Source organism: Papaver somniferum, chromosome 3, assembly GCF_003573695.1.
Source record: "Papaver somniferum cultivar HN1 chromosome 3, ASM357369v1, whole genome shotgun sequence".
NCBI lineage: Eukaryota > Viridiplantae > Streptophyta > Magnoliopsida > Ranunculales > Papaveraceae > Papaver > Papaver somniferum.
In genome coordinates this window covers 15757363-15769359 of record NC_039360.1, presented here as the reverse complement: position 1 = coordinate 15769359, position 11997 = coordinate 15757363, and the positions used below count along the sequence as shown (strand labels likewise).

Below are 11997 nucleotides of genomic sequence, written 5' to 3'. Positions count from 1 at the left end.
TGGGATCACAATCCTCCGACTTTTGTTAAACAAAAACTCTTAGTAGATTAGGCTAAGTCCTATGGTGTTCTAATCTAGCATCTAGCTGGATTGGCAACTAGAATACCCATCTAAGTCATATGGTCATTCCAATCTAGCATCTAGATGCGCTGAATGGAACAACGAAACGTAGAACTAGGTGGCGCCGAACGGAACAACGTGTTGCGCTGGACGAAACAACGCAACCATCTAAGTCGTCGGATAAAAAAAATAAATCAATATGCGCTGAATAGAACAACGTAAAGGTGATTTTCGCCGCGTTGAACCATTCAGCGAAACTATCTCGCTACTTGAGTTAAAGAATAAACAACACCTTTTTTTTTTAATCTGCAATGTTTTTTTGGCTAATCTAGCACATAGGATTTAGTCTTAGGAGGAACCAACCCTCTATCTTAGATGGCTCTACTAATTATGTAATTTAGAATCTTTATGAGTCTTTTCTTCTTCTTTTTTATGCAAAGAAAAATTCCATTACTACTGAATTTGAGTTACAATGATAGTATCCTCCAGAATTGCATTAGCTACAAAAGCTGGTGTATGTGGAGGCCAGATTCTTGATATTTTGAATTTCCTGGCATGCCTGACAAGTTTATCTGCTGATTTATTGCAATCTCTACTTATAAATTTGCAATACCGTAAGGGGTGATTCCTTAACATGATTTTGATGTCTAGAATCATAGATTGATTTACCCCGCTACTTGTTGGTGATGTCCATGTGCATGCAATGTTCCTGTACATATTTATCTAGGCTCGATTCTCGGGACTAGATACACTCGGGTCAATAGATCAAGTTCCCTTCCAACAGTTGTGCCCATAGTAAAAGGGCCACACCCGAATCCGCCTTTGGTTCTTAAAGAAATGGATGAGTCTGAGACCACCAAACTTTGTAGTTGTCAATGGCCACTTCCACATCCATTTGTTTTTTCGCTGCTCATCACCATTTTCTTCAACCTGCCATTGCTTCTCAAGATCGAAACCAGCGAAGGAAGAGACCGCAGCAGCAGCAAATCCCTAGAAGCAAAAGAAGAAATAATAATATCCCAAGCCCTAAATTGAAAACAAAAAGCAAATCTTTAGAAGAAGCAGTTCCCAGTTTAGCAAGAGGAGGTAAATATGGTTTAGAAGCTACAACTTACGCAAGACTTCCTCCTAAAGATGACTTCATTTTACCCTCTTTGGATTCATCAGCTTTCAATGAAGTTAAACTTTCTGAACTCACTCAAAAAATATCTTCTTTGAATTTTAAAGATAAGTATTCAATTTTAGATAAAGATGACAGTGATGATGATGATGATGTTGGGGAAGAATTTGTTGAAGTTGAAAACATTGGGTTCGATAATTATGGTGAACAATTTGAATTTCCAAGTCAAGAAGAAGAAGAAGATTATGTTGTTGGAAATCAATTTGTGGGACTTGGTAATAGCAATGTGGAGGAATCTTCAGATTTTGATGAATTTGGAGAGGAGGAAGAAGATTATAAGGAGAAAGGGGTGCCAGCGGTGATGAGATGTTTCGATAGGGCGAAAATATATGTCAAAGCAGGAGATGGAGGGAATGGAGTTGTTGCATTTAGAAGAGAGAAATTTGTACCATATGGAGGACCATCAGGTGGAGATGGAGGAAAGGGAGGTAATGTTTATGTTGAAGTTGATGCTGAAATGAATTCATTGTTACCATTCCGAAAGAATATTCATTTTAGAGCTGGAAGAGGATCTCATGGACAAGGAAGTAAACAAGCTGGGGCTAAAGGGGAGAGTATTATTGTCAAGGTTGCCCCTGGCACTGTTGTTAGGGAAGCAACTGGTAAAGGTGGGGAAGAGGGAAAAGTCCTATTGGAGTTATTGCATCCTGGCCAGAGAGCTTTATTATTACCTGGGGGAAGGGGTGGAAGAGGAAATGCTTCGTTTAAATCCGGAACCAACAAGGTACCAAAGATAGCAGAGAAGGGAGAAGAAGGCATTGACATGTGAGTTTTCTTTACCTTTTTGTTCAAGACATAATTAGAAATTCTTGTAGTGTTGTTCTGCTTTATTTCGTCAAAGTTTGCATTAACGTATGCCATTTAGTATACATCTGAATTGGAACTATCTGACCACCCGTGATTACCTAAGTGTAACGCGGTCTGTTACTGGTGGCGGAAGTTGTACTTGTAGCTTTTGGTTGATAAATCTAAGAGATATAGTATGCCTTTCTCGCAACACTGTTAGTAGGTCGAGATTAATAGTTTTGTGTATCAGGTGGTTGGATTTGGAGCTAAAGCTGGTTGCTGATGTTGGAATTGTGGGATCCCCAAATGCAGGAAAAAGCACTCTGCTTAGTGTTATAAGTGCTGCTCAGCCACAAATAGCTAATTATCCGTTCACGACTCTACTTCCCAATTTGGGTGTGGTTTCATTTGATTACGATGCCACCATGGTCGTAGCAGATCTACCTGGTTTACTTGAAGGTGCACACCGAGGGTTCGGTTTAGGTCACGAGTTTCTACGGCACACTGAAAGATGTTCTGTCCTGGTAAATACAATCTTATTTCAGAATCTATCCAGCTTTAATATGTAAACACTTTAAAAAGACATAGCTGACACATTAGAAATGCTGATGAAACCCTCTTGCATATCAGATTAAGTTTGTTATATTTGGTTATCTGAAGTGCTGTACCTGACCTGTAACAAGTTCTTTATTTAGGACTAACAGCTCTCCTAGGTCATATGCTAATCAGATGTTGTAGTAACATATTATCTTCTACATTTCTTTTCTCCCTTGTCCCTGTTATTTAACCAACCTGTGTTCGGTTGTTATGCCACATTGTTAGGCTAAATTGTAATAATTTTTTGTTAGATCAGAATCATGGATAGTATAATGAACCCAGATGAATGACTTCTTAAACAAGAGGAGGATAGAAACTAGACACATATGAAACATTTTTTGTTCATTTTTTCCTTTATGAAGAGCAACCTATATAGTCAAAGTTGAACCATACAAAAGGAGTCATCATTGTTATTGCTGTTTGACAGGTTCAAATACTCATTGTGTCAGTTATTTTATTTTATTTTTGACGGAAAATACCCTTTGTGCTTATATATGCTCTAATTTCACCATGCTTATTTGTATAAAAGAGAAAAGAAAAGAAATAGCAAAGAAAAGATAAACATTTGTGTGCTGTGTAAGATGCCAAAGATTTTCGCGAACTTTCTGTCCTTCACCTTGTTTCTGAATTCATCTGCCATCTTTTCGTGCTTAGATACATGTTGTTGATGGCTCGGGAGAGCAGCCGGAGTGTGAATTCGATGCAGTTCGTCTGGAGCTGGAGCTGTTCAATCCAGAGCTTTCCACAAAGCCATTTTTAGTTGCATATAATAAAATGGATCTTCCAGAGGCATATGAGAGATGGAATTCGTTTAAGGACAACCTTGAAGCTCGTGGTTTCCGAACATTTTGTATGAGTGCAGCGAATAGACATGGCACTGATGAAGTAGTTACAGCTGCTTATCAGCTTTTAAAGGAAAAAGTGGAAGTGAACAAAGATCCTAAAGGTTAGCATTGCTGCTTTTAATATGCCCATTTGTTTTACTATTTCCTTTCAACTGTGCTTAAGAGGGGGGTCAGGGTTGGAAGAGAAACGAGAAGGGTTTGATGTATTAGATCTTTCTCACGAGCACTCAAAGTATCTCATTTTCGATGTTTGTCATTTTAATTCATTAAAGATAAAGAAGACGTTTTTGTGCGAGTCTCGAGGATATCACATTCTTAGTTGTTTTGTCCTCCTACATTGTTAGCACTGTGATACTTTGCACTTCTAATATTTTTTCAGGTTGGGCAGAACCAGTAAATATGAATTATGTTGCTGAAAGGGTACGAAAGCAACGAAATGCTTCTATTAGTGACTTTGAAATCTCTCAAGATGGCGGTAGTTGGCATGTGGTTGGAGCAGGGCTACAACGTTTTGTTCAAATGACAAACTGGCAGTACGATATCTCCTTTCCAGCTCCTCTTTTTGTTAATTTCTGAGTCTTCGTCTCTTATTGCATGGTGTGGTCTGTGGTGCGATGCAAAATAAAATGTTCTATACTTCGCCACCATTTGGACTTTCCATTTCGGGTTAACAAACTGAAACAGAAACATCTATTGCCCCAGATCATAGGGACTTAAGTGCAGTGCTTGAAAAACGAATATTATGTTTGATATCTGGCTTAAGCCAGTTGAATAAATATAATTTAATTAGAAGGTTTAGTTGGTTTAATGAACTGATACTCATTTAATAGTTAGATTTGTTGCGGTGCAGATCTAGTATCTGAGGAGTATTCCTCAACAAGGATGAACCAATATTCTATATAGGCAAATAGTAATCCACTGAATACTCGCATGATGGAACTCTATTATTGATATCCATAGGCCTTTAGGTGATTTTTTTTCTCTTTCTGCCCAGATTAAAATATTTATTAAATAATAATAATAAAATCTTCTCAAAGTCGCATTTAGATCATGCAATATTGTTGGATACTAAGCTTAGTCTTAATCTTCATAGTTTCCCCTTATATCTAAGTATGTCCATAAACATAATACTCACTATGAGGCCCTCCCATTTTCTTGTTCCAGCTAAGATTTGTCCACCTTTGCTCTAGTATTTCCAATTTAATCTTACGTTCTTTTACAATTTTCTTACTTTGGGAAGCCCTGCTAACAAGTAACAATAGTGTTTTCAAGACAAACGAAAATGATTAAGATTTGGTTCAATTTTAGGAAACCCATCAGTGTGCCGATAGTTATTTCATCTGTACCATTTTCTTAGACCCTGTTGACTTATTTTGGCTTGTATAACTTCCTAATTTTTTTTAAAGTTTAGGACAACACTATACTAATCAAAACATGCAATAACATCTCGACTCATTGAACATAATTCCTTAAAGTAGGGACACTCGTCAATCGACCCACACTAGGCTATGTACTAAAATAACTAATAAACAAGTGGATATATTCCATTTGCTTGTGGTACCCTCAAATTAGCACGTACGCACTACCCAGCCTCTCTTTAGGCTTTTTATCTGTGTTATTCTAGTATTGTCCGTAAATCCATCCACTGCTTCAGAAAAACTCTTGGACTAAGCTTTAGATCTATTTCTCATTCATCTCTTTTGAGGTGATGCAGTGCTTAGTTTCTTGTGTGTCTATAACTGCAATGTTTTTGCTCAGGTACTCAGAATCCATGAGAAGGTTCCAGCATGTTTTAGACGCTTGTGGTGTCAACAAGTCTCTTATCAAACTTGGGGTCAAGGAAGGTGACAAGGTGGTTGTTGGTGAGGTAAGTTTATACAGAAAATCAGAAGGTTTATTTTTTTACCGCCGTGCATTCCAGCATGGAAAAGTAATCTTACTCCTTAGACAGGACCAACACCGACCATCAAGAAACCAAGTAAAAAACTATAGAAAGACCAGTTGACTGCTATTTTGTTGCTCAACTTTTATGCCTCCATTCCCATGTTTTAATTCATATTACTAGAAATCTAGAATGTAACAGTAATAAACTTGAATGCGCTCTTGATGGTTCCTGTTCTCTCTTGCCAGATGGAGATGATATGGCATGATTCTAACGACAACATTGGCACGCCCAATACGAAGAAACGCTTAGCGGGTCAAATCAAGTATCATCTGCCGAAATAATGCTCCTCCTGTTGTTCCTACGCTTCCGGATATCGCTGCTAGAGTTCCCTAAGCATCTGTACTACAAGAAGGGTATTTCATGCAGTAACTAGTTTCTCTCTTGTTATATGTGTAACAACATCTTATCTAACTTTATACTGCTTTTGTTTTCAAATTTATATCAGAAATGAAAATAAATGTGTTACCAAATTTGGTTACTGTTTATCTTTGTCGTTATTTTTTCTTTTTTTTTTAATTGCTTAAACACTTTTTTTTTCTTATCATTTATTCTGTCTGTTTAGAAGCAAGTTTGTAAAGATGATGTGCGAGCGGTCAAATGTTTTTATTTTGGCGTGAGTGCAACAGTATATTCATTAACTTGACAATGAGTAAGCATGTGAAAATTATGTGATAGCTAGAGAGTAAATTGTGGTGAAGAAGATAATTCTATTTGATTATTTTACCTATTGCTGACTGTTATAGGTTATCGTACATCAGCGTTGATTCTGACCGCCTTGTTCTGATATGTGCTGTTCCTAAGGTATGTACATCTCTGCTCCCTAAAACGCCTGAACATGTTAATATATGATATCAAGAAGTCTTCTTGTTAGATAAGTTTTTATATTAAACTACTATTGGCATCAATACAATTATTTCCGTTCTAAGGTATGATTGTTTAATGTAGATCCTCCATGCAATTTTTTTCGTTTAATAATAATGCCAGTAAAAGCTATTGCATCATCAGTCTAGTTGGCGGAATTGAGTCTTAGGTTTCTAGTTCTATAGTCGTAGGGAAAGACCATTCTTTCGCAATTGATCTTCATCAATTTTTTTAATTTTTTAGGATTCTTTTTATGTTCTTGTTTGAAATTTCATGCATGATGATGTGATTACTACGAATAATGCAAATTTTAACTACTTACTGATTGATTTGTGATTTCTCTGCTCCAACTTCTTAGTTTAAGTAACTTTCTGAACTCTTTACTATTGTTTTAATACAACTAGGTGGTTTATATCATCCCATAATATTGTATAAGTTGATCACTCCATGCAAATTATTATTATTATTATTATTTGTTTGAAATAACTTATACCAGATTTCTCCTTTATGAAATATTTAGTTGACAGGTAGTTGAAATCATTCCATGATCTTATTAATTGGATAACTCCTTACAAAGCACTGGATTACACCATCACGTAAAGTATTTCTTTACACGTGAAAGTGTTATTGCTACTAGAACATGTCATCGCCTGGTTACATGAATAGTCTACGAACCTATTTATTTCTTAGGTCGAAGAATGACTCCTTTGATGACGAGCCCCCGTTTCCATTTTCCATCTTCGTATTCAAACAAAGAGAATTGAATTTCTTTTTCTTGTTTATCATCAGGTTGTGGTGGTGTTGGAAATTCACCAACGTGAAGTTCTATCCACTGTGACTTTGGCTTGACTTGTAAATTCTCTTCGCGTTGTTGTATCTTTCCATCTGGGTGTACTAGTCTAAGGTTCACTGGTGCTTCCCATCCATAAGCTGAATTTTTCAACATTACTACAAATAAAATATCGTATTTTACTCCCGGGGTGAGTTTTGATATGTCTAATTTTCCATTTGCCTCCAGCCAACAAACATTCAAAAGCTCAGCTACTTCAATTGCCATCTCATCACTGCATGCAGGTTAATAAAACTAGGTGCAATTAGATACATTAGTTACAAGTTACAACCATTTAGCATCTGGATCACTACAATAAAGAGCAGTTGCTAGAGGTCACCCAATTTCTTAGAGCGCAACTTATTAATGTTTGTTTATGGACTGTTATGTTCTGCTAGGTTTGGTGGATTAGTGTTCCGAAGTTTATCTGATGGAACAGGTTTCAGAGTTTGTATTTGATAAGTAATTTACTCCAAAAGCTAACCGTATTAGTATTTTGAACCCAATATTTCAGATACGTACAACGAGTTATAGAATACAAATTGTTTAGTTTGGATTGTGAACTGTCCACCTAAACTCCTATATAACCTAATTGACTCATCGACTTACCTTGTTGATGATTCTTTTACGAAAGGCCAGTGCCAATACCGCTTGTCTTCAGCCCAAGTTATGGCAAGACTCCTTGGAAACAACATAAAGCAGTTGCAACCTGAATCGTCAATCCAGTACTTCTGAACAGCTCAGAAGTTAACAAAAGTACGAACAATAATTAGTACCAAACTTCCAATTACAAAACTCACTTAACGAGCTAGCTGGTAGATTTTTTTTTTCTTTCTTTTTTTATATAAATACCCTCAAATTTTCAGGTAGAATTTAGTTTGAACTTGCCTGTTTCTTTTGATTCAAGAGGATCCCAGAGCTCAGATGACTGTGAAGCTCTGACTGGTTTATGTTCGTATCTGCTTCTTGTATAATGCAGTTGTACTTGTGAGGGAGTGGCGGTGCTAGCTTATCATTATTGTTGCTATTCTTATTATCAGGACCCACAGTTTTAGCACTACGATTACCAGAAAGTGGAACTGGTTTGGCCGTCTGACTGTCTTCCTTAATTATGGCTGCAGGTATTTCTGTTTTACTATTGATCTTTTTCATTGTAATTTTTGAATTGTCAGATGCCAAGTTGTCTTTCACGACCTCACTCGAGACCTCTTTGATTTCAGTTGCTTGATTAGAATTAGCAGGATAATGAGGATCATCATTTGGTACGGAGACACTTGCCCCCATGATATCTGTTAGGTGTATAAGAACGAATGATGTATACAGCTGCTAGGATGGTGTTTTAATAAGTTTCTCTGCATTTCATGCTGTTTTTATAGGGCAAGATGCAGCTGTTGTTATACACTTGCTAAGACGGTGATGTCAAGGCGGGGAATACAAATAACTGGCGTGACGAATTAATTCTGTAGATGTCGATATCTTCTTCAGTGGGTATGAGAAACTATTCTATTCTTATCATCAGTAGTAAGGCACATCATAACATGCCAAACTTTATCCCCCATGGCGTGATTCTCAGCTGAAAAATAGCTTTATGAATTCACATTATACTGCTGGAGGCTCATCAGTTTTTCTTCTTCGTCCATTTATGTAATTTGAAATGAATAATATGCAATTGAAGCAATGAAAACACTGGCCCACAAACCGTCCATTTCTTTTTTTTTTAACATTACTAAGTTGCATAACAGCATCGGGACATCTTTTTTCTGAAAATGAAAATAGAAAATCATTAAGCCAGTTAATTTAAAAAAAAGGAAGCTAGAAACTTTTTTTTTTAATATAGAAAAAACTTAGGCCTGGAAAGGCAACTAAGTTCAGTGCAGAACAAGAGTGTTGTCATTGGCATGGAGAGTATCTCTCATCCTGCCATCATTGTTTATACAATACGAAGATAAATTAAAAGCATCCAAATTTTCTGAGCGATGGATGATATAAAGATTCAAAAGAACAAAAGAGACAAGACTAATTCCTTTGTCTAAAGTGTTTTCATGACTGTTGATTCTTTTATAGTAGCTGAGTTGAAATCTTTCCTTTACAGCTTCATGGTAGAGAGCCTTGAAGCGAGCTAAAACCTCCATTGATTCAGCAAAAATTTGCACATTAGTTTGCTGTCATTTTTTTTGTCCACTGGAAAGCTAAGTCCGCTCCCCCTGTTGCTCCCCAAGGTCCTGCGTATCCTGGATATCCTCTGGTTCCAATGATTCTTCCTGCAAAATTTGTTATAATCAGTGCAGTATGGTAGAGTTGGTTCTCAGGATCTTTTAGGGTACATATCTTTAATATGTTCCCGAAGTCTGAGGAGATACTCTTATTATAAGGAATATTATCCTGAGTCAAGGCTGAATCAGCTTCCTCAGGTAGAAGAGTAAAATCATTTATGATACGAGTCTGCAGAGTATGCAGTCTGTGATGATTGCATAAGGTGTTGCTTAATGCGCATGACTGTAACTTTCGCATTTGACTGAATCTGTCTGAAAATCAAATCACATCTAACTTTCCAGATGTACCAACAAGTGGTTGCAAGGATGTTTTTTTCATTACTTGGTATTCCAGGTAGAAACCAGGAATTTAGCCATTCAGTGAAGATAGTGTTGTGATTAAACTGAGTGTGATTAGTGCCAATGATTTCCTGCCAAACTTAAGTAGCAGCAGGGCAGTTCAAGAACATGTGTGTCATGGTCTCTTCTTCACCACTATTGCAGACAATGCATTTGGAGTTGATATAGTGTAGGATGCTAGTTGTCTTTGCATTAGTGGGAAGGATTCCATGAGCACACTTCCAGATGAAGATTTTGATAACTGGTGCCACCTCCATTCTCCATATAGCTTCCCAGTTGCCTGTGATGTTGTCATTTCTGTATAAGTGCTCAATCTTTTCTTTGTATAGAGCTTTAACAGAGAAATCTCCTTTCTCAGTAATCTTCCAGATGATTTTGTCTTCCTCAGCTGGGTTGGTATGCAGATTCATTATCATTGCAGCTTCATTATTGTTGAAGATAGTAAGAAGTAGCTCTGCATTCCATGTACCATCAGGGTGTAGGAGGGAAGCAACTTTTTCTATTTGTAGAGGACAATTATCTGGTTTTTGCAATCTTGAGTGAGTATCTGGAATCCAAATATCTTCCCAAATATTGATTTTGTTTCCATTTTCAATTCTCCAGTGGCAGTGTTGCTGTATATTACCTATCTCCAGTGGCAGTGTTGCTGTATATTTCCATTTTGTTATCATAGAGCTGTTGAAGAGTTCCAGATTCATGAAGCCTAAGCCTCCCAAATCCTTTGGTTTACATACTGAGGTCCAAGCTTTAGGATAAATCCCAGTAAGATGCTCTAAGTTTTTGCCCCAAAAGAAGTCTCTTTGAAGCTTATCCAGATCTTTGCAGGTTTTCTTTGGAACTTTGAAACAATTCATTTGATAGATACATGCTGAGGAGGTGACAGATTTGATGAGGACTTCTCTTCCAGCCGGATTGAGAGGGATATTCTTCCATTCTGAGAGTCTTAGCTTCATCTTTTCCGCTCCTAGTTTGAATGACGTGATTTTGCTTCTGTAAGTGAAGAGAGGTGATCCAAGATATTTATCATCCAACTGAAGCACCTGAACTCCCATGGAGCTGCTGATTTGGGGTATGAGAGTGGGTTCTGTGTTTTTACTGAAAAAAACACCAGATTTGTTGAAGTTTATAAGCTTGAAAAAGCGGGGTTCTAATAACACCACCCAATATTTCGCTTAGCAATCTGTATGGACTAACTCCAAAATACTTTGCTAGAGAATCAACTAGACAGTCAGACTCAATCTAGATAAAAGTATCTCAAGGAGTTAATATCTCTCTCTTGTTTTTGATATTGCTCAAGCTAATAGAAATCAGCGAGTCCTAATCAAACACAAGAAATACTTGGACGGTACCAAAGATCCATGTCCAAGGATCAATCAATATCAATCAACAACCAAAGGTCGGATTTCCAATTGATGATCACAAACGCACAACCTGTATTATTTCAATTATATAACAAATATAATGCTGAGATAGAAATAATACAGACACCAGAATTTTGTTAACGAGGAAACCGCAAATGCAGAAAAACCCCGGGACCTAGTCCAGATTGAATACACACTGTATTAAGCCGCTATAGACACTAGCCTACTCCAAGCTAACTTCGGACTCGACTATAGTTGAACCCCCAATCAGTCTCCCACTAATTCAAGGTATAGTTGTACTCCTACGCCTCTGATCCCAGCAGGACACTGCAGACTTGATTTCCTTAGCTGATCTCACCCACAACTAAGAGTTGCTGCAACCCAAAATCGCAGACTTGATAATAAACAAATCTGTCTCACATAGAAAAGTCTATCAAAGGATAAATCTGTCTACCACAGAAGAACCCTAGGTTTTTGTTCCGTCTTATGATATGAAATCAAGGTGAACAGGAACCAATTGATAATCCGGTCTTATATTCCCGAAGAACAACCTAGATTGATCAATCACCTCACAACAGTCTTACTTGTATAATATTGTGAGACGAGGACGTCGAGGAATCACAAACAGTGAGACGAAGATGTTTGTGACTTCTTTATCTTGCCTATCGGAGAACTCTCACGATCTCAAGCCAATCAATAATATTGTACTCGTACGATAGAAGATGCAAGATCAGATCACACAACTACGATAAAAGTAGTATCGGGATGGCTTCATAATCCCAATGAAGTTTTTAAGTCGTTAACCTGGTTTTAGAGAAGAAAACCAAAGGTTAGAGGAGAATAGACTCTAGCGAGCGCACTGGTATCACACAGATGTGTGGGGATTAGTTTTTCCCAATGCTAGATGTCTCCTTTATATAG

At 37.3% G+C, this 11997-nt stretch overlaps 2 protein-coding genes across 10 annotated transcripts; one reads left to right on the top strand and one right to left on the bottom strand.

Annotated features, from left to right (window-relative positions):
• The first annotated feature begins 908 nt into the window (after positions 1–908).
• LOC113355396 (GTP-binding protein OBGC, chloroplastic-like) lies at positions 909–8816 on the top strand. 9 transcript variants are annotated; one of them, XR_003362435.1, is made up of 11 exons: positions 909–2005; positions 2277–2550; positions 3278–3569; positions 3857–4001; positions 5227–5335; positions 5599–5766; positions 5976–6062; positions 6157–6214; positions 8083–8224; positions 8324–8365; positions 8480–8816. XR_003362435.1 is itself a non-coding variant. In XM_026598247.1 (6 exons), exons 1-6 carry the CDS (start codon positions 936–938, stop codon positions 5692–5694), a joined length of 1995 nt encoding a protein of 664 aa, XP_026454032.1. In that variant the 5' UTR covers positions 910–935; the 3' UTR covers positions 5695–5888. The 9 variants fall into 9 exon arrangements, 1 of the variants encoding a protein (XP_026454032.1); XR_003362433.1 differs by having other exon boundaries at positions 910–2005; positions 3848–4001; positions 5976–6026; positions 8144–8224; XR_003362430.1 differs by having other exon boundaries at positions 910–2005; positions 3848–4001; positions 5976–6026.
• On the bottom strand, positions 6803–8455 carry LOC113355397 (protein PHLOEM PROTEIN 2-LIKE A1-like). The gene is made up of 3 exons (XM_026598248.1): positions 7992–8455; positions 7713–7834; positions 6803–7338 (listed from the first exon to the last, which is right to left on the bottom strand). The coding sequence occupies exons 1-3, from the start codon at positions 8385–8387 to the stop codon at positions 6954–6956; spliced, it is 903 nt and encodes a 300-aa protein (XP_026454033.1). The 5' UTR covers positions 8388–8455; the 3' UTR covers positions 6803–6953.
• Positions 8817–11997: the final 3181 nt, after the last annotated feature.